Source organism: Poeciliopsis prolifica, unplaced genomic scaffold, assembly GCF_027474105.1.
Source record: "Poeciliopsis prolifica strain line A6 unplaced genomic scaffold, Auburn_PproV2 SCAFFOLD006, whole genome shotgun sequence".
Lineage (NCBI taxonomy): Eukaryota > Metazoa > Chordata > Actinopteri > Cyprinodontiformes > Poeciliidae > Poeciliopsis > Poeciliopsis prolifica.
The window spans coordinates 12,552,536-12,579,105 of NW_026562381.1; the positions used below are offsets into that span (position 1 = coordinate 12,552,536).

At 37.8% G+C, this 26,570-nt stretch overlaps 1 protein-coding gene across 2 annotated transcripts; it reads right to left on the minus strand.

Annotated features, from left to right (window-relative positions):
- On the minus strand, positions 1–25,520 carry LOC129360573 (phosphatidylinositol 3,4,5-trisphosphate 5-phosphatase 2B-like). 2 transcript variants are annotated; one of them, XM_055030895.1, is made up of 27 exons: positions 25,372–25,520; positions 22,973–23,036; positions 21,333–21,471; positions 20,395–20,515; positions 17,711–17,851; positions 16,968–17,031; positions 16,792–16,869; positions 16,453–16,590; positions 15,620–15,734; positions 15,227–15,327; positions 15,047–15,149; positions 14,766–14,962; positions 13,134–13,251; positions 12,945–13,041; positions 12,716–12,854; positions 11,496–11,595; positions 11,308–11,396; positions 10,440–10,521; positions 9,682–9,768; positions 9,480–9,593; positions 9,311–9,399; positions 9,131–9,218; positions 8,298–8,450; positions 7,805–7,886; positions 4,808–5,585; positions 4,612–4,727; positions 1–2,851 (listed from the first exon to the last, which is right to left on the minus strand). In XM_055030895.1, the coding sequence occupies exons 1-27, from the start codon at positions 25,506–25,508 to the stop codon at positions 2,758–2,760; spliced, it is 3,624 nt and encodes a 1,207-aa protein (XP_054886870.1). In that variant the 5' UTR covers positions 25,509–25,520; the 3' UTR covers positions 1–2,757. The 2 variants fall into 2 exon arrangements, with proteins under 2 accessions (XP_054886870.1, XP_054886869.1); XM_055030894.1 differs by having other exon boundaries at positions 16,968–17,055.
- Positions 25,521–26,570: the final 1,050 nt, after the last annotated feature.

Below are 26,570 nucleotides of genomic sequence, written 5' to 3' on the forward strand. Positions count from 1 at the left end.
CTTTTGCCATTTTAAGAACAAAAATGTCAATAATTCATATATTTAACAAAAATTACAAAATCAGGCAAAATAATTTTTCCAAATCAGTTTCTTTCAATAAAAAACTTATGAAACTTTAATAGAAACTGCAGGTGTGTGTCTGGTGGTTTTTGGTTTAAACAAGTTTGTTTTTCATTCAGTGGGTAGAAAATTCAGAAATTTTACTCAAGTAAGAGGAGCAATACTTCATAATACAATTATTCGAGTAAAAGAAGAAGTAAAAATACTAAAAGTATATATTTTTTTTAATAAAGTTACTCAAGCAAATGTAATTGAGTAACTCGTTACTACGCAACACTGGCCAAACTGCTGTTCTAGTCAAACAATATGGCAGCTGGTTCTCATGGTAAATTGGATAAAGATCAAATATATTTTGTCAAAAGCTTTTACTGCAAGATACTAAATGAAAGTGGATAGTCAGTATTTACAGAGTTGACCCTTCACCTTCTCAATTTCTGCTACTCATTCTGGTATAACAGAAATCTTTGTAAGTACTGGGACAATCTTGACCAGTAGTGACCCACTCCTGGCTTCAACGCCCTTGAGGTTGATCCGTTTATGTTTTGCTTTCACCAAATTCTGTTTGAATTCTTGAGAAAGTACTTTTATATCATGATTTGATACTCTTAATATGAAGTTACTCTCTTGGATCAGAAGCATCCAATTAACTGTTCTGATTGTGTCAGGATGCTTCAGTATCATCACCGTTTCTTCTCTGCAACTTATTCAAAAACAATCAGAATCAGGATTATCACATCCATTGTCATTGCTCCTGCAGAAATTTTGTTTGGTCTTGATGTTTTTTTCTTGGACAGATGCAGCTTGTGTGAAATCTTCCTCACAAAACTGTCACCCAAAAGCCTTTGCTCCTCATTGTGCATTCAGATAGGCTTAGTCACCTTCTGCCGGTTTTGTCCTGGAGTTTGCTTGTAAAGTTTGGACATAAAGAAGCCCTGTTCACTGCAAGTGAACAGCTATTTCAGGTAACCATTGCCAACACAAGAAGAAAATTAATCACAAATCATTTCACCCTTTCACAGCTTCTCCTTTTGTTCTTATACAACTGCTTTGACATGAAGTTACTTTATGAAATTTCAACAAAACTTAATGTGAAACTGGATGGAAATAAATCATGCAACATTACAGCTTATAAAAACAATGCAACAGCAAGTGCAAAAATCCAAATTAACTCCGTTGAAGGATTTAGGTCTTCTTCATTTGATTCTAACTTGGCCAAAACTTGACAACACTCCCACAGATGATATACTCATGGTTAGCGGGTCAGTGACTTAGCGGTCACTGACACAGACCTGCAGTCAGCTGAGTTGTTTGGTGCTGCCTTAATAAGTAACTACCTCCACTGAATGCTGCACACAAAACACAGCCAGACTCAGACAATATCCAGGGGTTATTTTTAGGAACTGGATTTTCCCTGCTGCAGTCTGTCATTACATAGAAGTGAGATGAGATGGAAAACATAAGGTGATGTTATGGACATGGACATTGTAATGTCTGATTGTACAGGAGGACTTGGAAGGAGAAGATCCACCAAGAGACACAGAGTTTGAAAAACAAGTCAAATCTATGGACTCCAGTAGCAAACGATCCACTGCCATCACCCAAACATGCCTATATCTGGAACATATATGTGATAACATCTACTTTGTGTTGACCAGAACGGTCTCGCGATCAAGGGGACTTCACTATGATTGGGCCAAGATTTCCTCACGATTTAGTTGTGCTGCAGTTTGTCACAAAACTTTGCTAATCAAAGTCATGCATGCAGAGTCTCATTGCTGAAGCATCACCTCACCAACATCTGGAGGACTCTGACAGAAGACACCACCATATCATTGTAGGAATCTTACAGATGGAAAAAAAAACTACAGTCATTCTCTCCAAACCTCAGTCTAAATCTCCTAATTGACTTGTAAATATTGACATTTTTGGTCAATCTCGCATGTGGCTTAGCAGCACTACATCACCAAGTTAGCGTAATCAAACAACGTATGAGCAGGATAATACAGGACATTAGCAGAGCCCTGAAATGGAAACTAGAGGTCATAAATGGGAGATATATCTTCCTCGCTGTTGCTTGAAAGCATGAGAAGACACATCATTGCTTGGTGGCATTCAAGTGTTGCTTTATCAACTTTATAAACATGTGCAGTAGATGCAGCTACTGATTACGTGACTTGATAGCAACATTAGGACAGAGTAAACAATAAAAAAGAGATGGGATGGTTTCTAGAGAGGTTTCCAGGCAGGCTTCCTGTAGATATGGTTGGAGTTTATGCTCTTTTGATTTATTATAACACTGATCACTGTGGCTCAATAGTAGCAATGTAAAAAAAAAATAGTACATAGTGGAAAACAGATGGTAAACCTGGACTTCAAATGAGCTGTGGAAAATAAGAGAGTTATGTTTTTATATCAATTCACAGAGGCTTTAATGTCATTATCATTTCTTCCACTTCTTGGTCAGTTATCTAAGCTCCAGATGAACAACATATAATGTGCAATAAGTACTTCATGCATTATGTTTCCTTCTCTGTTTTGGCACAAATAACCTTGTGTTACAGTTTTAATAGAGCAGATTAAAAGACGACGGGTGTCCAGCAAATGTGACGCTTCAGATCAGAGAGAGATCTGTTCTGAAAGTTTTTCCAGTTCAGGTTAAGAGCAGACAGTTCAGGAGTTTGCAGCACTGGCTTTCTGTCAGTTCCAGTTCCTGGGAAGGTTTTCCAGGATCCTGCGCCGGTGTGACGGGTTTGTTACACCTGCTGCACACAGATCCTCCTCTGTGATCCCACTGCACAAGAACAATAGGAGCAAAGAAAATAAGAAAAAAAGAAAATCGCAGCATTGAAGTAAACTTGAACTTACATCCCAAGTAACTTTGGAGTTTCATAAATCTACAAAGTAGAACAATTTACCTAACAAAGTGTTACACATCTAAAACAAAATGTACCAAAAACCAAAAATGTTTTCTTTCCTGTACAGATTTCTTGCTCTGTGGCCCTGAAACAATCCACCTTCTCTCTGATCTGTCATGTGAACTAAACTTTATCTGAAGGCACTCAGAGACTGTTGTGTCTGAATTATTCATAAAAAAAAAAAAAGTTTCCCTCAAAATCCTTTAGGACAAAAGGATGGTAGACAAAAACAATACTAACAATACCAGTCATTTAAGAAGAGAAATGTCACAAAACAGCAAAAAATAATATGATGCAACATAATAATTTTAAGAAAAATCATTGTGGAAGCCCAGTCAAAATTTAAACTACTGCAAATGTTAAAAGAAAAAAACAGTTTTAATGTGTAAAAAATTCTACATTTGTTTTATTACGCTTTTTTTTTTTTTTTTTTTTACAATTTTCATCTGCTTTAATGACTGTTTTACAGCCTGGCTCTCCTGCTTTATAACCATTACAGTCTTTAGTTTGTTGTGTCTTCACCCTCAGTACAAAACTTCCTCTGTGATCGTTTCCCTCCTTGGTGGAGAAACACGATGGAGAACAAGGAGGTTGGAGGCAAATTGTCTACAATGATTGAGAGACATTTCTCTTAGTGTGTTACATTTCATTTCACACAGTAAAACCTTCCCAAGCAAAAGTCCCATCAATCACTTGGGAACTTTTTAATGTGTCAGAGGAATATTTGCAATGTAACCACCATGTTAAATTATGCATAATTTAATAGAAATACAATAAAAACTAATAAAATACAGTTCTATTAGCGACAGAAAAATTTAGAATCACAACTTCTGGTGTTCCTGGTATTTGTTGCGTGGAAGGACTTCTTTATTTAAATGGGTTCACTTTTCAGAGGGATACACAGTGAGAGTAACGTGATTTTAGTCATTGCATGTTTATAAGAGCGATATGCTGTAGTCCTCCCATGGCAGTGGACAGCATCCACACAGTCAATAAAACACTTTAATATAAGTTGCTGCTTTGACATGATCACAGCAGTTCCAAGACATATGAACAAAAATCCTGAATAAAACATAGAATATTTCAAAATCAGACACCAGACAAGTGAATCACAGCTCCGAACGCCCTGTTGAGAAACGCTAAGCTAAAGCATTTTCTCTGCCTACATGCCCCAGAATGTTGCGCGGTTCTGCATCACAGTTCAGATCATTTTCTACACATCGAATATTGAAAAATATGAGGTCAAAATATTCACCGCTGAAATCTGGTCGAGTTTCTACCGCAAATAGCACATTTAAAATTAGACAAAGCTAACTTACAAGTAACTTTTAGGCTAAATATAGCAACTTGTTTTCAGAAAATAATTCTTTACGATTAATAAAAAATAACTAGTCACACTGTCAGATTACTTTACTTCTAATAATCTAAATACCAGTTAAATAATTTGCTAGTGGATCTAGTTCTCCTTTATTAATATTAAGCAATTATTCACTTAAAACAAGCTGAAAATGTATTTACAAGTTAGTATCAGACGCATTATCTATCGACATTGATTCCGCGTTTATCGTTATTGATTTATTGTCCAGCCCTAGATAAATGTAACTAATTCCTACTCGAATGGGGCTCAATTGTTTACCTGAAGTAATCCAGGTCGTCCCAACCACTGAGGCTGAGTCCCAGGGTGTACTTTTGAAGACCTAAAGTACTGAGAAGCTCCTGCACAGTTTCTGGTGCACCTTTCAGGACAGACACCTGCATTGAGATTCAGTAGAAAAACTTTATTTAACAAGGAATCAATAAACGTGGCATCACTAAATGTCTGCGTTTTTTACCTCTTTATCCCAGACGTAGCCTCGGTCTCCATGCATGGACGGGCCGTTTCCATAACTCGCCCTCTGTCTGACTACAGACGGGCCTCTTTCCTTTGAGGGGAAGAAGTCGACCTCACTGAGGGACTTGGCAATCTGCAAAGCGGTGAGGGAGTTGTCTCCTGTCGGGGGTTGCTTCTCAACGATCCAGGAAACAGAGTGCTGACAATGTGTCAAAGAGGTGGGGGTGTAAGGCAGAAGGGACGGGGACTTTGGCTGCATGGCATTTCTCCTCCTTGGTTGAAGCTGGCGTTTATCTCTTATGGCATTTTTATGTGTGATATCAGAGTGGTTGATGCAAATGTTGCCTTCAGGCTGCATGGAGTCATGAACATTTAGTTTTCCTTGGTATTTTTCTCCGATTTGTGACGTCGGTTCCTGGAATTGAGGGACATGATTTCTTGGGGAAGGAGACACTGGAGCCTGGTTTTGGGCTGGAAAGAGCTGATAGGACGAGTTGGTTTGGGACGGATGAAGGTCTTTGGTTAGGTTGCACTGGGACAAGATGGCTGGGATTTCAATTTCGGTAAAGTCTGATCTGTGACAGGGTCTCCTGTCGAAGCCCTGCCGCACTGACACTTTTGGAAGCTGCAGGGCTTCGTTTCCAGACCAGATGACCTGGGGGTCCCTTCGCTGAGGAAGGGCCTCCTCCACCCTGTGTGGAACTGATACGCCTTCAAAGATGAAGTAGGCAGGATTGGTGTAGCTGCTCACTGTAGGTTTAACAGGCACTCCTGATGGCCTACATTAAATAAAACAGTTTATCACATGAACAGCAGGTTTCACTGCAACTAGTCAGAATGGCTTGAATCAAAAATGCAAGTTTGCAGTTGGAGTCTTATTTCTAGCGCAAGTGTCTTTGTACAGTTGAAATAAGACAAAACTAACTTCTAGGTAACTTTCCAGCAAGATATAGATATGAGTTTGCTTTTAGATATTAAACTAGAACCAAAACAAAAATACGTTCTAATATTTTGTGTTTTTCAGTCTATTTCAATCTGTTTCTTTCATGTTTCTGTTTCTACAGGAACAGGCTTAACACCTTTAATTGCACCATCAAATTAGAGCTTCAGTGACCAATTTTTAGATACTTAATGCATTTGTCAGAGGTTGGTGATGGTGAAAGTAACAGTCTACTGCTAAGCATCTTGGATTTAGCAGGTGGTTTTCTTTTGAAACTACTTTCTTGTTGGTTTACCTAATCAAAAACAGGAACAGAACAACTGCTTTTCAAAGAAGAAAATGTTTCTTATTAAACTAACCTGCTGTGTTAAAAACACTTTAAGCAACTAAACACTTTGGATCTTTTTAATTAATCAAAGGCAATTTCAGTCCTGGCGATTTTGCTTTCTAAGACTTACTGACATGTTACATTCCTCCCAAACACAAAGGAACTGAATAAAACATCAATAAAAACTTCCATGTACTAAAATATTCAATTGTTAAACATTTGTATGGGATTCTAGATACTTTCAGCTGTGTAGTAATAAACCAAGTGCTGTAGTTAAATTAAACCAAGTGGTAGCAGAATTAAATAATCAGACACAAGTTTGTCCGATTTATTTTCATACTAAACGTGGACAAATCAGCAGTGATGTAACGCTACTAAACACGACTGCTAAAAAGAGAAGCTGTACAATCACATTGAGTGTTGCCACCTCAGATAGATCTTAAAACAAAAACGTGGTGGTAAAAAGTGGTTTCATTTACAATAAAGGAGAAACTTATCTGAAAACGACAAAAATCAACTTTATCATGTTCCTGTTTCAAGTTAGAGAAACAAAACTTACTCTTAGTAACACAGTTGCAATACTTATCTGTATTATGCATCACAGCAGCATTGCTACTAAAGGAGTTTGTATATGAAAAACCAAGACAATAAATTCGTTTTTACTGCCCTTCCTCTCCTTAATGGTTTTGGACATAAATACAAACTACAGTTTTCAAATCATGAAACTCATAAAATAACTTATATCTACCACATTTTTTGGGACATATTTTAATTCGTGTAGCCAGACCCATTCCTGATTACTGCCAGATTTGTAGTTTGCAAGAAATCACCTAAATAGAACCTGCTAGGTGACATGAAGTAGGCTGAAAGAGGCCATAACATAAGGAATAGAGGGCAAAAATGGCTTCTAAGGTGAAAATTCCTGTTGAAAAAAGGTTTGCTTTTGGTGAAATATTCTCTGGACTGACACGAATAAAGTGGAACCTAAGAGGAGAATAATCCCAATTACATAGAGGCGGCCTAGTTAAAGTTCAGACTTAAGTCTGATGGAGTCACCCTTCTCCATGTCTCTGCTGTTTAATTAACACATTTTGCAACAAAGACTGAAAAAGTTGTTCAATTTTAAGGGGGAATTACATTTTCACATGTGATCAAGTTAGTTTTGTTTTTGATCAGCAGCATTTCAGTGTGATAAAAATGAACATATAAAAAAAAAGAAACAGAATAATCTGAAAGGGACAAATTTGTTTTCATAGTGCATTATATGCAAGGCAGCCATACTGGAATTTGAGATTAGTACAAAACCTCCAAATTTCCATTTCTTCTCATTTTCAAACTTTGAAATGGAAAATCGAAAATTCTGAGTAAAAACAGAATTAACTTATTCAGCCACTCATACAGAGCCAATGTAACAAAATTTTAATTTTAATTTATCTGTCCTTTCTTTGTAAGATATAACACTACTCAGTAACTCTGTACAACAAATGTTCTGGGTAAACTGTATGTAATGTGACCTGCTTTGTCATCACAAATGCAGATTTCTCCTCTTCTTTTATTGCTTACCTGCAACTACAGCTGCTTTTAACATTCAGGAAACGATTCAAAAAGGTTGAACTCTTAAATTAAATGCAATTTTTCACTGCTTCCATTAATTTGAACATTTTGCACTTGAGTGTTAAAGCCTTCCTGTTCATTTACAGCATTGCATTTAAACAATGAGACATTCATACCGAGTCACTGTGATCCGTGCTGCTGCATGAGACACGTGTCCCCTTCCAGGACCTTTATCGTCTTTCTCAAAACAGAACAAGTCTGAAAAAGCAAAGTTAACAGAAATGAAAACCTAATTCTGCAATCGTCAAAACTTCTTCTAAGTTTGTGTGTTCCTTGCATGCAAAAGACTGCTGCCAGTTTGCAGTAAAACAGCAAAGTTGTGTTTGTGTGTTGTGCCTGACCTGGTGGCCTAAAACCCAAATGTCCTGTTTCAGTGTCTCAGGATGCATCTGGTCAGGGTCAGTCAGTCAGGAGCCAAAAGAGGAAGCAGTCGAGAGATACAAGTGTGTAAAGCCAAGCCAGGGGATCATTGAGGAACCAAATAGAGGAAGCGATGTGAGGCTCACAGAAGAGTCGAAGGGCACAGTGACAGTGGAGATGAAGGTTTAGCAGGAAGTGATAGTGCAACCAAGGCAAAGATTCACAATGGAAGAGTGTCAGCTGACCCACCATAAATCTTCTTCCGTGCGCCTCGCCTGTCCTTGGATACGTGAACTCTGACCCGTCCTCGTATGGAGCCCATCTCCTCACCACGATGAGTCAAAAATGTCTCAAATTTCTGCGACGAGCCCATCACCGACCGCAGAGCAACACAACATTCACCTACGGAAATCATTTCAGTCAAAAACTACCCAAAAGTGTTTTTTTTGTTGTTGTTGGTAACCCCACATCTCATGCAAACAAAGCTTAATTTTTCCTGAAATGTTATTCAGTTACACATATTCATCTAATGCATGCCTGTTGTAAGTTATCTTTTTTCGATGATCCATATCGTTTAAACCTGAGAAAATAGAAAAATAAAAGAAATCAATAATGGGAAAATTTACTTTTTATGTCTATGAGTAGAGCTTTAAAACACCAGCCTTCAATCCTGAAACAACTTCAGCATTTTGCAGCTTCAGCTACAGACGAATACAGAAATCTCAATCAGAATCTTTTTTGGCATATTTTTTTCCCTGAGACATTTAACTGTGATGTAACTGACTTTGCAGTTCATATTTTGAAGAATGTGTTGATCTCTCCAGCTGCTTTTTCTTTCTAAGAAAATTTTGAACCACCATTTGACATTGACTTTTTAAATAAAGTGTAAGCATAAGCACTGCATGTCTCCATTAATTATGCTGATTCATTTGTGCAGAGACTAGTTTATCTCAGAGCTGTAGGCCTTGTTTATCAAGTTAAAGCATAATACTCTGAACTTATTGCTGTGATGAGAGTAAAGTGCAAAAATGACTTATGGGTGAGGTTTCTTTGGATGTGATGTTTGTGACGGCACAGATTACCGTAAGATTCATATCCATCGCAGGACTTCACAGACAGCAGCAAGTGCTGATCCTGGAGATACTCCAGGTCAGACACGACTGGAATGAGCTTTAGCAGATGTAAACAAAAATAATGTTAGGAAAAACAACAATAAATGCTTTTTTAGAACCATTTTTCAATTGGTTGTAGCCGCTGCTGACCTTCGGGAGCTGTTTGCAGGTCCAGCCCAGTTTGAGAAACCCAGGAACATCACAGCTTTGTAAATTATTCTCACTGGATCGTTGTGTCTCTGCAGGTAAATTCAGGAGTTAATTTCTGAAAACCGAGTCGCATCTTGGTTTACAGGGTCGTTTTGACACCATTCTGCACCTTCAAGGCATGAGGAATGAAACTCGATGAAGAACTTGGACTTGCTTGCAGTCTTTACTATGGTGTCAATTTCTTCCAGCTCAATCCAGGCTCTCTCCACACTGGAGTTTGAATCTGTTTAATAAAAAATAAAAAACACAAGAAGAATGGTTAGAGCATATTCTAACCATTTATAACCAAAGGTTTACAGTTACAGATGCACCTGATTTGCTGCACGGAGACGTCACTCCCACTTGGAAAGTGGCAAAAACAGGTGAATGATCACTTGTGAAGATGTCATCAGTGCAACCTGGTAACAACAAAAAGCTTTCTTAGCATTATTATTATTATTATCACTACAAAAACACCTTATATATGTTGTGACTGACAGCATGATGAAGAAGAAGAGCTGTCAGTGTGACAGGGTCTTGCAACACTATTAATATCCCTTAAATGTTTCATAATTCATACACACCCTTATCTTCCTCAAAAGTTACTTGCAAGTTCATAGCTGCACTAAAAACTAAACACTAAGTAGAATTTTGTATTTTTGCAGTAAGGATTTGAAAATATGTGTATAGGTGCTTTTTCCCCCCCATCTGATAGAGCTTGAGTTACTTTGAAGGGTATAAATGCTTTTGCAAATCACCATATATCAACACACCAATTTTTTTACAAAAAGGAAACTTGTCTATCTGTACAGAAACACAAGTTACATATAAATTTGAGGAAATTACTCTGCATTTGTGGACCACAGCCCAGGTTGAATGCCATTCGTGCTGCTCATGTTACTTTCATTTTTACAATTTAAAAGAAATACTTGGAAGCATCTACTCAACCTTATAATTGCTTCATAAAAACTTATGTCCACGTCGACATTTGACCATTTGTAAATGTTTTGCAGCTCATATTTATGTTTTACCCATTTGAAGGTTTTTCCCAAAGTTTATTCTTCCAAGAAATTCCCAACCACATTCTCACCATAGGCCGTGCAGATGATGTGCGTTTCTGGGTAGGACTTCCACAGAATCCGGTCGCACCACGATGGAACATTAACTCGCACCTGGAGTCAAAGAATGCAAAGTTTCAGAAACACCAACATGGCCTTCTCTGTCTTGAATGCCATCAGTTTTTCAGCTTTTAACGCCTTTACTGACCAATGACCCAGAGGAGTAATTGGATGCATGTCTATTGCATTGTATATGTGCACACCTACACACACACACATATATATGCGTGTGTGTGTGTGTCCTTCCATTCACAACAGGCATTCCTCTTTAAGACAGAAAGTTAATTCTTAACTGTCTATTTTTAGCGATTCGAGAGCTGCTGTCACTTATCCCCACAAATTCCTGAAATAGGATTAAGTTACAAATAAATGATCTTAAGAAGTATACACTTGGAACTGAGCAGTGGTGCTTCAATCGTCTGGACTCTGGCTTACTGATCTGAAGGTCAGGGGATCAACAATCAGTTCTTTCGAGCTCCTGGTGTTTTGGCATTCTAGTGAGCTTTCGAAGCTTATCTGCTGCTGGGACATCTTACTTTGGCTTATCCTGTTCTCACATCACAGTTTCCTAATAAGTTTCAATCTGTGGATTTTGGAACCAAACTCTACACATTAATCTATCTTTCTTGTTCACAGTACCACAGACTGTATATTCTTCTAAATTGTTAAATAAAATAGATTGGTGTTTTTCATAACTTTACTTTCGTAGAATAGTTCTTCTAATGGTCCTCTGTTTTTGCATCTGTTCTAGCAATTGTTACCTATATTTTTATGCCTATCTATTTGTTTTATCCATCAATTTTTTTGATGTGCTTTTTATTTGACTGGGAAAAAACTCACTCCTGACGTCTTGTACTTCTGCCAAAGATAGCAGTCTCTGGAGCCTCTCTCATACCGGTAGGTGGGTGGAAATGCAATCTTTTCTTCCTCTTAATCACAAAAAACAAACACAAAGAAAGAAAAGTCAAATATTTTACAATTATACCTAAGTAAAACGAAATGTTGAATCTGTTTTGCTTGGAACTTACTGAAATTGAAAAATGCTTTCCTTTTCTGTCTTTCTCGAGTCAGCTGGTCTGCAAACATGAGCTCCTCAAATTCTCTTTTGGAAACATGTTTCAGGATGTCCTGCAGATGATATAGACCATGAAGATGCAGGATATTCCCTAATGTTACATCACACAGGCTGTGTGTAACAACCTGTGTGATGTATTTGATTTCTCAGAATCAATTACATGATTTCTAAGAATTACTCTTTAGTTTAATATCAGTGTGTCCACAATGTTGCACGCTTGTACTTTATTCCACAGTATTTAAAGGAGTTCACCAGAGATTCATATTAAGATGCCTGCTCTTTTTTCTCAGTACATACAACATCGTTGTGATCATTTATTCAGATGACACAATTTATTATGTTTCAGCTCAATTTCTTTACTCTGGAAAATAGATGTTGTACAGTGTGCCAGACTTCCTTTGTTTTAATAAAGGATAATCAAAGGTTATAATATTTTAAATGGGAAAAAATTGGTTTTCAAAAAGTCCTCAGGTCAAATTGAAACAGTCTGTCAAGCCTAACCCTAACCCTGACCTTACCCTAACCCCTAAATATCATTATCAAAGAGAATTTGTATTTAGACTCATAATGAAAGTCTTTTTTCCAAACTGAAACTTAAACTTTGGTTCCCTTTTTAGAAGAAATTCAAACTGTACGTGAGAAAACATTTCAGCTGAACATGACACATGGAAATAAATACGAAGGGTTTTTACTGGTTTTATAAATCATTCATGATTAACAAAATGAGGCTTCTTTGTCAAAATAAAAATAAAAAAAGCTGAGAATGGCACTGTTGGAAAAAAACCTTGTGTAAAATAATGCAGTAAAATATAGAGAAATTTAAGCGGAACGGATACTTTTTATATTCGCTGTCTGCAGACATCAGATGTTTTTTTCTGTAAATAAAATTAAGTTTAGATTTTTTTTTACCTGGGTTATTTACAAGTGTAACTTTTCCTGTATTTTACAATTCATCTTTTCTCCAGAGTCAGAAAAAAAAGGCCTGTAAATAAGCAACTTATATTCCCTTGAAGATTTTTACTAAACGATCTGAAACAGCTGGTTAGGATCCCTGTTAATGAACTGGGGGATTTCTTTTACATTTGTTGTCTGTTTTACTGTTTCTGCTCTATATGGGATTGTGTTCTTTTGTACTAGAGAATGTCAATATTTGCTGTAATAAGTCAGTCTGACCTGTACATCCAGGTCAAGCCTGTAGTTGAGGTCTCCACACCAGAAGAGATGAGTGAAACGAAGGCTGATGTCAAAGGCAGAGAGATGTTTGTTACCCAGGGAAAGCAGTCTGAGGATGTCCACAAAGCTCTGATTCCTCCTGGTGTTATAATATAGAAAAATACATAAATAAATAACAGAAACAACATCAAGTGAACTAAACCTTCTCCAAGACATTTGATTTCTGAACCTTAGCACTTTGTCACTTCCAGAGGTCAGGTGGCAGTTCACAAACCCAAAAGAAGTCCCATTGAAGAGGAAGGAGACTCCAACTCCTCCCTTGTTTCCTGAATCAACACAAACAATCACACCTCAATTTAAATGTTTTTATTTTTTCCCATTTGATTTGTGTGATGGAGAGAAAATGCACAAATCCTACCCAGGGTGTTTCCAAGACCAGTTTTTACACTGGCTGTGTTCACATGGCTGACTCGACTCTCATGCTCCGGATTTACAAACACAGCCAGCCTCATATTCCAGAGGGACTGCACTGCCACCTGGAGGACAAGAGGTTGCATTACAACACATATTTCTACAAGTATAAAAACACGTTTATCTGTTTTCTAAGGCTCTGTGTTTTTATGCATGCTGTGATCTTATCTTCGATGTGAGAAATAATTTTCATAATTTTTTTTATACATGAATATGTATAAAAAATATTTCAACCTGATAAACCCAACGTGCGTTTTTCAACACCGTGGGCCATGTATTTGACAACAGAGATTAACATATACTGAATGAGAAGATACATAACATTTTGTTTTGACAAAGGTTTATTCTGTTTTTGATCAGCTAAAATTACCATAATTATTCCTATTTCTGAAATGCCACAAGAATGAGAAAAATTATTATTTTATTTAATTTTCCTTTTTATTTAAAAATTTCCATAGATATCCTTAATATTACACTAAAGCAGTGGTTCCCAAAGTGTGGGGCGCGCCCCCTGTGGGGCCTGCCATGCCATTGCAGGGGGGCGCAGGAAGCGGTATAGATGAATGGGGGGGGGAAGCATTTCACTGTAAAGATGGTTTGTAGTGTGTTTTGTTGCAACCTGAACAGTGAAATAAACTTTGTGGAGTTTGAAAACAAAATATGTGTCTCAGTTTAGGTCTGGTTGAACGATGTGTGTGCCACGTTGATTTTTGGGGGGGATTTTCCTGTAATCCATAGAAGGGCCCAGAAAATCTTTGGGAACCATTGCTCTAAAGTATTGACTGTTTTATTGGCTAACCTTTAGCCCTTTTGTAACTAATTTGGCAGTGGGCTTAGGCTCCTTGCCTACTGTAAGAATCCTGTGACGTCATCTACATGCATAAGCTGGTCGCACTGCATTTATATTCTTATTTATACCATCCTTTTCATTCAATGAAACCTGTTTTCTGTTTATTCCTGTGTACTTTACTCTATTTTCTTTAGCTGCTTCAGTAACTGAATTTGAAGTCTTACCTTGTGAAGTGCGCTAGTGCCTACTGCATCCAAACGCAACAAAATGTTGTAAATACATGTTTAGATTATGTTCCAAATGTGTTTTTTTTTTCTCCTCATCTCATACCAGTAAGGCCAAGCGCTTCCATTTTAGTTTCATCAGACCGCAGGACATTTACAGACTGTAATCTGTCTTTTTCTGTTACTTTTGGTGTATTGGCTTCTTCCTCTCTGCGTGACTTTTCAGCCCATGTCAGCACAGGACTTTTCTATTGACAATGACAATTTCTTACACGTTTTGGATAGCATCTTCGCAAAATGTTTTGTTTTTATCTTGGAGTTGCAAAGAAGTTTCATACTGTTTCACCTTGAACAGTATGAAGACATTCTCATGGTGTTTGATTAATCTGACATCTTGAAAAGCCTTAAAATACACCTAGATTTATGATTGCATTTAAAGGGGAAGTATTTACAGACGTGTCCTAACATTTAATGGTTATGCACGTGGTTTATAACCAGCTATTTAAAAAATGAAGTAGATAGCACTCTTAATACAAATTCATAAACCAGGTGTGGAGATAATTACGAGTTTGAAGTCGATTTGAGTGTAGCTGCGAAGAGTTGATTTGATTTGCTCTGTCCACTCTCTCTCCCCCTGAGGGTTTTCCTGAGTGCCTAATGCATAGATGTCGTGAGGAAGCAAAGCGGTCGACTCATCAGGAGTGTGTCCCAAACCACAACAGGTCACCCACGACTGCAAGGTCCGAGGAGGAGGGGAACCACCTGCAGACACAAAAACAGGAAGTTTGGCTCCTGCTCAGTTTTCTCTCAGAAACAGTGAAAATCAGTGTCAGCACACAATATTACCCATATTCCAGGTGCCAACAAACACAGAGACCATGTCAGGTTCCTCCAGCTGAGAGTGCCTGGACTTCATCAGCAGGAGGAGCTGGCAGAACGAGTCGCATTTCTGACAGAGATGAAACGAAAACATGTAAGGGAAGCAGCTAATTTAATTGAAAGGTTAATCTTATCATCCTGCCTTACCCGTGCACTCTCAAATGTCATCTCCCGCGGTGTGCTGTGGTAGCTGTCAACAACCATCCGGATCTTGGCTGGGTGATTTTGGAACTTAACAATCTGAAGAACTGATATAAGGGGAAATATCACATTTTCTGCAGAGTATTGGTAAAGAACATCCTTCTAAAAGGCAGGTACATAGGAATCTAACAAACACATGTTTATAGATGTTTTGATTATACTTAGAAATTTACAAGTGAAACATCCTCCCTACATGAAAGTGCCCAGTAAAATCTGAGCATGTTTAATCTCCTTTAAGCACCATTAAACCATCTATTGCTGAAAATGACACTTATTCCAACATAATGGCATGAAATGTAAAAGAAATGTTCCAAGCTCTAAAAAGAATAATTTTCTTACTCCTGTTTTGAGATACTTTCTCGATACCAAATGCACTCGACTTCCTGTCAAACAGCAGGACTCCAGCGTCCACATCCACAGAGACAATTTGTCTGCCGTACCTCACCATCTTCACCTGAAACAAAACATCATTCATTGTTCTGTGTGATCCCAAAAATGATCAAATCTATTTAGTGATACAACAGCTTTTCAGAGTCTGATTTAGGCACAAATCTTTTATGCTCTTAACAAAGCATTCCATCAGATTGAGGTCTGGACTTTGACTGGGCCATTTCCTCAACTTGATTATTCCCTTTTTAAGAGATCAAGCATACAAGTGAAACCAGAAATGTAACTATTGTAAAATAAACAATCTTCTATTTTACTGTCTGGCATTAACTATTTTAATAGTTAATACATAACTTCATATTTATCAAAACGTACAACAGAAACCGCTTTAGCTTTAGAAGCTAGCATCCACACTCTTCCTTAGCTCCGGGATACAGCCAATCAGCGCCAAGGAAAATTAATGGCTCTCCTGGATTGGCTGCGATACGAACATCAGCCAATAACGTGTAAGGTAGTATGAGCTTAGTTGCTTCAATTTCCAAAAACTAAATTCCCTTTCAAATATTTTAATATTATAGAATTTAGAGTCGCGCTGCAGAGAAAAAATTGCGAATAGTTGAACCTGCTGGTGGTTTACTACTGAGTGCACTTTCTTGAAAGAACATTGCTGCTGTTTTCCATCTGAAATCCTAACAGACTGGCAAGTTTTTCTTGATTTTGCTTTACCATTCATGTAAAAATTATGGCTAAACATAACAAGAGGGTTCTTTTTAAAACAGATTCACCTGAAAGGAGTGCACAGACAGCTGCCTTGTGTTGGTCTTTGCAGGTGTTACAATGGTGGGCGCTGGATCAGGAGGCGGCGGGCTGGGCTGCACTGCCAGGTTATGGTTTGTCACAGCATCTTGTAATGCTTGCAGAACCTAGATGTGGAAAAATAAAGCACTGTTACATTTACATCACAAGCAAGAAATGTTTATTCCTCATTTGTCTAGCTGCATATTCAGATGGGAACTGCAAACCATTGCTAAAGATGAACTATGTTGCTTTATTCCAAATAGCAATTTGCAAGCACAATGTATTGATTTCAACAGTTTTTCAGTTTATTAACTCTGAGAACACACCTTTTTCTCCAACGAAGAAAGGAGGCTGATCAAAGCTGAGATTTTACACAACAAGCTATCAATCTCCTTCTCTGGACCCTCGTTCCCAAAACACAAGATAAAAGCCATGATGAGTGTATGAATCCTCAAACTACAGTGATACATTTCCAAGTGTAGTTCATGGTTTATTTTAGTACCTGTGCCTTGCTAGGAGTTAAAGAGCAGCTGGGATGGTCGAAGACTTTAGCCAAGGTTTCTAGACTGGAAAGAGTGAGATCTATCTCACTGTAAAAGCAATAAAGGCATCACTTCATCTTATTGTCACCGTTCAACATAAAAAATTCAATCAAAACTGTAATAAAAATTAGCTAATATGCAGTCAAAGTTTGAATATCTCTTTACCTTTTACAGATTTTGTCATGTTACAGTCACAAATGTTTAATATAATTGCCTTTTTATGTGTCACAGACCAACAGAAAACAGGACATAATTGTAAAGTCTAAAGATAAATACATGGATTTACTTTAATTTTTGCAAACCATGGCTCTTCACCTAAACAATTTGGAGGAGTATTAATCAGAAAAGCTGCTGAAAGGCCAATTGTAACTGGAGAGGAAATACAAATAGTCAAAGTCAAAGACCAGACCAAAGTCAAACTGATTTGCAAAATCTTCAGTCTGCAAATTTGGTATAAACAAATCCCAGAACACTTCCTGTTGAATTTTAATTATAAGTTGGTTGTAATAAGAGCTGACGAGGGGAGATGAGTCCATGTTTTTTCTTACATTAAAACTATTGAAAACCAAGTAATATTTTCCTTCCACTTCACACCATTTTTATAAAATCTATACAAAATTAACTGAGACTCGTTTTTGTTACATGACAAAATCAAAAATATGTAAAACTGCATCTACTGTTTGTTGTTAAGAGGGACGCTAACCTGTTGAGGCCTTGGCAGGCTGTAGCCAAAGTGCGCTTGAGGTGATATAAAGTTGTTGCCCCTTTATGCACATTCTCCAAGTCCAGGGGCAAATCAATGAAGAGGTAGTCATTGAGCAGGCCAATCACTTCACCTGCAATGCTATAAAAACATACAATAAAACACAGATAATGTAATTGACCCCCATTGTTTTGGTTTTCTGACTATTACTGCTGCTGGAAGTTAGACGTTGCCTCAGAAGAGAAAAAAAAAAAACACTTTCTGAAACTTGTGGGTAGTTGAGCAGAACAGCACTGTTTATTATTAGGACCTGAACAGCCACTTGGAACAGGCCACTAAAGCTGCAATGCTTGATTGCCAGCAGGTGCATGTATCTATAAAAATGAATAAATGGAAAACAGGATGCCGTGGAAACAAACTTCCTTCTGTAATGTGATTAAAGTAAAAGTTTTAATGATTTGGTGAGACGAAACTGAAACCGCTGTTACATTCGAGGATTTATTGTACTCATTTGAAGCTTACAAATGTTTCTTTATGAAATAATGACTTAGTGGGAATCTGTCATGTGGTTTTGTGCACTTCATTTTAGGTTTTAACAAGACCAGAACATTTATATGACTGAAATTAGATGCTTATATAACCATTTTTTCACGCTATCTGACATTAAATCAGGCTAAACATTTGCAGTGTTAGTTAATTTAGTTTTTATAAAATTAATATGAATTATTTATAGTTGTTTATCTTTGTTAGCCTTTCTCAAAGTTAGAATATTACTATTCCATTAAACGGTGTTGGAACACCAGAAGCTAATATCGCGGCTTTGTAAACTGTAAACTGGGTTAATTCACAACATCTGAGTCCATTTGCGCCACAACTTTAGATCTAAACCTCAAAACACATCGCTTTGCTGCATGATCTCATGGAAAAATAAAAGTTTTTTTAAAAACAATGTCAGTATAAGAATAGATCTGGAGGTTTTTTGCCACTTTCGTCTATTTAAACAATCATATGAATGCATAATGCCCAGGTTTTGATACAAAACACATTCTTCTCTGTAAAGAACTGGTGATGACACTGACTGAAACTTTTAAGAGAAAATTACCATCTATAAGTCGCTAATATTCTCCTAAAGCAGCACAAAAACCAAGAGGTAAGATTGAAAATGCACACAGGGTCAAAGGCCATCACTCCAACTGTGAAGGATGGATGGCAGCATCATGGTGTGCAGGTGTTTTGCTGCAACAAAGTCAGGGTTTTTTGGAGTATTTATCAGAAAGTCCTAATAGCAAACAAGAGTGAGAAAGGCAGGCCTCAAATCTGACTGAGTTACAGTGGTTCTGTCAGGAGAAATGGGCCAGAATCCCAGCAAACTGAAAGGAAACCTAAAAGATTTTACTGAAATCAAAAGCTTAGGGGAAAAAGCTAAGTAAGGCTACAGATCTTTTTAAACACTAAGTGCTTATGTATCATCACAGTTTTTATTTAAATTAATTATTAAGTTAAATTTGTATCAGTAGAAAAGCAACCTATATGATATTATATTTGTTCTGTTTCACATGACTCCCATTGTCACACATTCTAAACTATGAGTAAATCATCAAAAACTGACGCACAGGAAGTTGTTTTTCTGTTCGTTAACTGAACGGTTTAGTTGGCTGTAAATGCAGCCCATCCGACCGAAACGTTAAGAGGTTGGGGTTTGTGGTTGTGCTCTCAGCTAAAGGCAGATCCAACACAAACCATGCAGGGAAGCTATGAGTGTTAATTTAGAAAAGTATGTCACCATGATCTGTGACCTATTTTATATACCACCTATTTAGGGACTCTTTTTTTGGTATATCCTATAACCTTCTGAAGAAAAATCAACCATTTTGGGGTCAAAGTTTGGTCCTACTTCATCCCCAAGAGCCCATGTCCTTTTGTTTAGCAAATTTAGCAAGGAACATATAACACTTACCCAGAATAGATTTTCTAATACTGTGTTCATCAGTAGTAGTGAAGCTTGTAGTCTTACGTTTTTAAGCCATTATCCCTATTGGCCTTGGTGTGTATCATATCCAATTTGTTTTATCTATTTGTTAAAAGTATTTTCAGACAAAAGTATTAGTGGCCAACAAATGTAAAATGATTAATCAGAAGAAGTTAAATCCAACAAGTTGATTTTAAAAGGGATTGTCCAGGTTGTAGAAGGAACTTAAAGAGTTTGTTGTTTTTACAGCAAAAAAGTCATGGGTTCAAATCTTAACATGGGTTCTTCATTAATAGAGTTTGCATTTTTTCCTTGTGCATGAATGAGTTCTCACCGGGAACCCCGGCTTCCTCTCAGCCCAAAAATATGACCTATAGTGTAACAGTAGTAAAAATATTTCTAAATGTAAACTGTTTTCCAAAAAGTTACTCAAGTAAATGTAATTAGTTACTAAATAAGTTAACTGTTCATGGACTTCTCTTCTGCATCTCTGATGTGATTTTGTTTTATGCTCACTGGGATTTTATCGCTTCCATAATATATTCCGATGCCATTTGTTTTCATAACAATGGGTTTTTCATAGAAGAAAAACTATTTCATTTGTTTTTCTAAACTGACTTTAGGTATCAGTGGTTGTTTAACATGAATGGAAGGGTATACAAAGTTTTAATGTGGTTAAGAATCTAAACGTCGCCTTAGGTCATAAATTATTTACTTAGATGTGTTCATCTCAAGCAGCTTCTCCAGGAACAAGGCATGAGGGGCTGGTTTTGTTGGTGTTCCCACGGGTGACACTGTGTTGACCGGGGCTTGGATGAGAGACGGCTTCTCATCGTCTGTGTATAAATATGAAACAAAAATTAAACTCAGTATCACTAGAAGAATTTGTAATTGTTGACAATTCATTCTGAGTAAAATTACAGAGCAGTTTAACTATGTTTGCATACTTTTGCATATGTTTCACTTTTTCACATCCATCTATCTGAAATTGAAACATTCAATTTCAAAATGTGAGGATTTTTTTGTGACAGACCAAAAAAAAACACAAACTGACACATGACTGGGAAGTGGAAGGATAATTATACATGGTTTTATTTTAAATAAAATTTAAATAGTGGCAGTAATTTGAATTCAACTAACTTTATACTGTCACCATCAATAAGATCCAGTCCACTGCAAAACAAACATATAAGTCATATCAAGTATTTCTGGTCTAGTTTTTAGTATACATATACTTATCACAAGATTTTTTTTTTCCCCATGTTATAAGTGAAATAATCCACCAGTGGAAATCCCACTTTTCATCAATATTAAGGAATTACTCACTCAAATGAAGTGCCTATGTCTTGCTGAAAAGTTACTTATAAGATAGTTTTGTCTTATTTCAGGTGCAATATGATAGTTGCAAGAAAAAACTATACCAAAATACTTGGTAGGATTTGTGTTTTTGCAGTGTGTTTTTAGTAAAGGGAGCACAAGTGGAAAAACAGCATCATTAACACAAAATCCAAGAAACAGCCAAAAGATGAGGGATAAACATCTTACAGAGCATTTACAGTTTGAAACAACTCCAAACCTTGAGAAACATGTCTGTCCATTTAGAAAATAGTTTCAGTTCAAGATGTTTTGAAATGATGGCAGCTTGTGACCCACCTGAGCTCTCATCCCCTGCGTCTGTGTCACAAGGAACAGCGTAGAGAAGAGGGATGACTAAGCCTTTGTGGGGTTGCTGGTATCCCAACACCAAGTCCTCCAGTGTCCGAAAACAGTTCACCTGCACGCCTTGGGTTGTCTGCATGCAAACACAACAGATTTATTGCATGTGAAAACTGGAAACTGCACAGAAGCTTTCATTACGTTTACAGAAAATAGCAGCAAAGCGTACTATTACAAGCAGCTTTAGATAAGTCACTTTCATTTTTTTAAATAATAAATGGCACCAAAGCTGCTACCAAAAGTATGAGCAGAAACATTTATAAGCTTTATAACTTTTTTAAAAACAGATCTATTTTCACAGATGTTTGACAGTCTCTCTTTTAATAGAGCATATGTATTTGTATGACAGGACACACACACACACACACACGCACCCCTCCACACACACACACACACAGATCATAAGGGATGATAAGCGGTGACATCATTGGTTGCTCTTTGAGCATGTTAAAAAAATGACTCTGAGAAACATTTTTGCTTTTTATTCACATATTGAATGTTCTCACGCCAACCAAACGTCCCTTTAATCAAACTTGATACATTAAAGGAGACAGAAAATAAGCTTACATGCTCACACTGCTACTATTCACATGGCCCAGCTTAGCATGGTACATTAGACCACAACTGCAGAGCGAACAGCTCCTTCCTGTGCCTTCTTTTTATATTTTTTTCACTTTCATTTTGTGGTGAGAGAAACCAGTTTTTTGGCTTTGGCTGCTTGATCGTTCTGCCAAAAACCCTTTAAATAGTATTTTGTTTTAACCACAAATATCTCTTGAAAAGTCATTTAAAAGAAATGAATAGCATACGAGGCAGCGCCCCAAAAATATCTCCTCGGCCTTCTTGGAAAAACAAAAAAGGGCGAGCATGCGACTTGTGAGTTAGTGGAGCAAATCCAGTCTGGGGGAAAACACATACTGGAGGTTTGTACTGATGGCAGTGGAAAAAACAACTGAAATAGCAACAGAGCTAAATGTCCTCATTGGAAAACGGAGGCGTTTTCCAAGTCAAAGCCTTAAAAGCTACTGCCAGATAATTAGCATTAAACTGCTCTTTAAAACACCGTGAAAGAAAAAAATAAATACATGTATATAAGCTCACTTTATGTGCTGCTGTTGCATGCATTAGACTTCAATAAACAAGTCCACACCTTCATGAAAACACATCTCTGTCTCAAACAGCTTTACATCCCTTACGATTCAATGCAAACTCCTCTGTAGATGTGTGCAACAAACAAACACACCCATTGAATTAGTGAGTGAGTAGGATTCTCCGAGACATGACAACAATTTCTCCTCTGTGCTGCAAACATGCAGCCACATGGCAGGGATGCCATTCAAACAACAAAGTGGCTGCAGAGTCTGCAGAGAGGAGAAACACAAACAGGTTCCTGTTCTCGGTGCAACGTGGAATAACAAACCATTGTTTGATGTTTTCTAACTCCATCTGCCCAGAGAGGTTTCTGTCTAGCTGTTTAAGCTCTGTCAAGGCTTCAGGCATATTTTGTAGTTTTCCTTTTTACCGGTGTCTGTTTGTTTGTGAAAGCTCTATTTTTAGCAAGGCAGTGATATTTTTACCTGAACTGCCAGAAGACCATCCGGGTCAGGAAGAATGCGATACGTGTGGACATGACGTTGAAACCTGTTTGGAAGACAAAAATCAGTGATTTCAACAAAAAACAAACACTCAAAGGAAAAATGAGATTGGCATTCATTAGGCAGTACAGTGACCTTTTCAGATTTTGTTGTTGTACAACCACAAACCTCGACCTTATGTGACTAACTAACACAAAGCAGCACCTGATTATCAATTGGAAGAACATCTTTTCCATCATTACCTTAAATAAAAGTCCAGTGCAACCAGTACGTAATTTAACACTGTTCTGATAAAGCCTCAGGTGTTTATTAGAGAGCATTACTTAACACCATTTATCTTCCACATCCTGTTGAAGATCAAGGAACACAGCAGGTCAGGGAGGAAGTTATAGAGAAGTTTAAACAAATTTTATGTGCTTTAAAATATGTCTAAAAACTAAACTTTTCTGTCACCAAAAAAAAATTCTCAGCTAAAAGTACCATTGCTTCAATATATTTTTACTCAAATAAAAGTAAAAAGTAGCTGTCTGAGGAAATACTCAAATGCTAAAAAGTAAATTTGTTTATTTAAAGATCCCTCGTCCTCGAGGGATAAAGAATAAAATAAAAATTCCTTACAAACATTATAAAAAAGACATAATTGTATTCCTTAAGACACAAACAAAATTAAAAGTCTGAATCAACTAGTTCAGACTTCCTAAATGTTAGACAGAGACTGAGCAACCATTCGATCATAACAACGATACAATGTTTTGGAAATGACTGAAATTACCAGTTATTATGAATCTAAAGCAGCTTGAAGCAAGCGGATTTTCAGCCTTGATTTAAAGAAACTGTGTTTTGGCAGTTTTGCAGTTTTCTGAAAGTTTGTTTCAGATTAGTGGAGCATGGAAAACTGTAAAAGAAAATCCTGAACGAGCTTGAGCTACTTCGCTTCTCCCCCCAAATAAAATGGGGGTGAAGTAACACAACACAACTGCAACTGGACCTGCTTCAAACATGGTTTTAAAAAAACTGCGACTCAGGAGGGCTGATTACAATTAAACATTCACCTTTTTACATTTTTATCTGTTTTAAAACATGTTTAATTTATAATTTTCCAAGCATTGATGAGGCCAATTTGCATAATTTCTGTGTGTCCTGCTGCAAAACTCAAACGTTCATGAGTTTCAAGTTACCAACTGCAAAGCAGGACTTATAGAAATTCATCCAGGTGCTTAAACAGCCCAGACCATCACACCACCACCGCCGAGTTTGACCGTCAGTCTGATGTTCTTTGACTAAAATGCTGTTTTTGCTTAAAGACAGACATGAACACACTTGTTATCCCTAATGCCTCGGGAATCAGTCAAGTGTATAAGATTATTGTTTTAATAAGAAATAATTTCACCTAGGAATTCTCCAATAGAGGCTTTTTTTATTAAATCAAAATCTCTGACTAAGAAAACTGTTTTAAATGTTACTCTGTTTTGTTTTTTTTATCTTGTGGATGATTCTTTGATGTAATTTAAAGACTCACACCTGTCCTCTGTTTTCTCCACTTGTTGAAAAATGTCTCATTTTCTTAGAAAAGGCTCAGTAGCTCGATCCAGACTGATTCGTGACGTCGTTTCTCATCTGTATTGACTTAATTTCGCACTTGCGGTGTTACTTCTTGAGATTTTGTTGCCTGCTTCATCAGCTGGGTTCTATTTAAGTGATTTGCTGGTTAGCAGGTTTGTGAAATTAAAGTTAAATTTACAAAAACAATGCTTGAAATGAATCATGATTCAGGATGCAGGTTGGTATGCAAGCTTTTAGTCAAAATAAATGAAATCACCAGTTAAAATCTGCATTTTTGTCTTTACTCAAGTTACTCTAATATCAAATTTGTTCTGAACATAAGAATAAAGGTTGACAAATGTAAATTATGTGGAGGACATTAGAAGAGAGGATGATATACCAAGAAAAGAATGAAAGGAAAGAGGCTGCGCTGGAAGCAGCCAGGCTCAGCTCTCAGGAATGTTTCTGGCTTCAGCCCGATGAGCAGGCAGCGTAGTGTGGTTGCCGGAGCTCCAGCCCACTTTTAGGGGCCCAAGAATTGAAAAGGGGGGTTAAATAGGGGAAACAAGTAGTCATGCGTTTGGGTTTGATTTGCTGAAGTTAATGGCTCTGGACAGAACCTTCTGACTTGATGACTTCCTTGGAGCCAGGTGGCAAATGATAATGGACATGCCACATTAAATGTACAAATAGACACATTTCCACATAAACTACATAGAGTGAAGTTTTATATTTTACAAGATTAGACATTAGACATGACTGTCCATAGACATATGAGTTTACCATAACAGTTTTGAACATGCTGTGTGTTGGACCCGGTAATGTGTGTTTATACTCACAGCAGGCACAATGCATAGGCTCCAGGCACTGACTCACTGTCTCTCACCAGGTAGCTGCCATCCCTCCCCGCCCGCGCCAGCAAGTCCTCCGCTCTCACACGGCTGATGTCACGATGGTACCATGATGCTGAAGCCATGGCAATCGATGAGGAGAGAAATGCTCAGAGAATAATCCACATGAGGTTATGAACGCAGCAGAGGTTGCATTTCCAGCTGCTTTACACTTGCAGAGATTTCTTCGCACCAGAGGTCTCTCTTGCAAGTCAGCAGCATCAGAAAACCGCTGTGGTCTGCTTGAGTATTTAAAGCCTCCCCATGATTCTAGCACTTCCTGGGTCCTTTCTGGTTGCTTCTGGGTCACCCATCCTGTTGGTCTGAAGGAAGCAGATGTGAAAAAATGTTATCTCCAGGTTATTCCACTCCAACACGCCCTCCACTTCTCAGCGAAAGCTGCAGTCCTCCATCCTGGTAGTATCCTTCTCTATGGAGCCCCAGTTGCTGATTTAAGTTGTGAGCTGCTCCACCCAGTTGTGTGTATGCGTCGTGTGTTGATCCAACAAACACAGACTATCACGGTGGAGCAAGGAAGAGAAGAAGTCTGAATGAAGCAGCCACTCCTGAAGCGATGACGTTGCCTTGAGCTAAACCACAAACACAAGCCCTCCTTCTTATGCCAAAACAAAAGCCTGCATGCAAACAATTGGAAAAGAGGAACCAAGAATGGCAAAACAAACAAATTAAGCTGCACACACGCCACCCACACACATAAGCACCAGATGGAACTCAGTCAGCATTAAAACTAGACAGAAACCAGACTAATTCAAATGACTTCCCAGCTTTGCTGCCATATAAGGAAAAGAAACTCCCTCACTATACGTTCAGTTGATGGCTGCAGTCTTCTCTGTTTCCCCCCCACAAGTCCTGGTTCCATTAAGAGTGAGTCTGGAAGGATGTGGGCTGGTGCAGGGGTCTGACTTTCAGAGTTAATGTGTGTGAGCTGCTACAAGGATAGTCCTTTCCGAAGTGGTGTGGTCTTCTTCAGACTGCTGTCAGAGCAGAGGGTGGGAGCAGAGACACAGAGGACAACCCTGTTAAAGCGCAGGACAGACAGAGGAAGTGACTCGACATTCCAGATGGCAGGCAGAGCCAGGAGCATTCTTGTGAGGGGCTCAGCTACACCATCAGCGCGTGAAACAGCA

What these genes read in the sequence shown, in the direction of transcription:
- LOC129360573 (XM_055030894.1), bottom strand. Translation starts at nt 25,508, where the DNA reads ATGGCTTCAGCATCATGGTACCATCGTGACATCAGCCGTGTGAGAGCG. An exon ending in GTCTCCGTGCAGCAAATCAG is followed by an intron (nt 9,594 to 9,681) that starts GTGCATCTGTAA and finishes TTTATTAAACAG; the next exon opens with ATTCAAACTCCAGTGTGGAG. An exon ending in GCTACGTCTGGGATAAAGAG is followed by an intron (nt 4,728 to 4,807) that starts GTAAAAAACGCA and finishes ATCTCAATGCAG; the next exon opens with GTGTCTGTCCTGAAAGGTGC.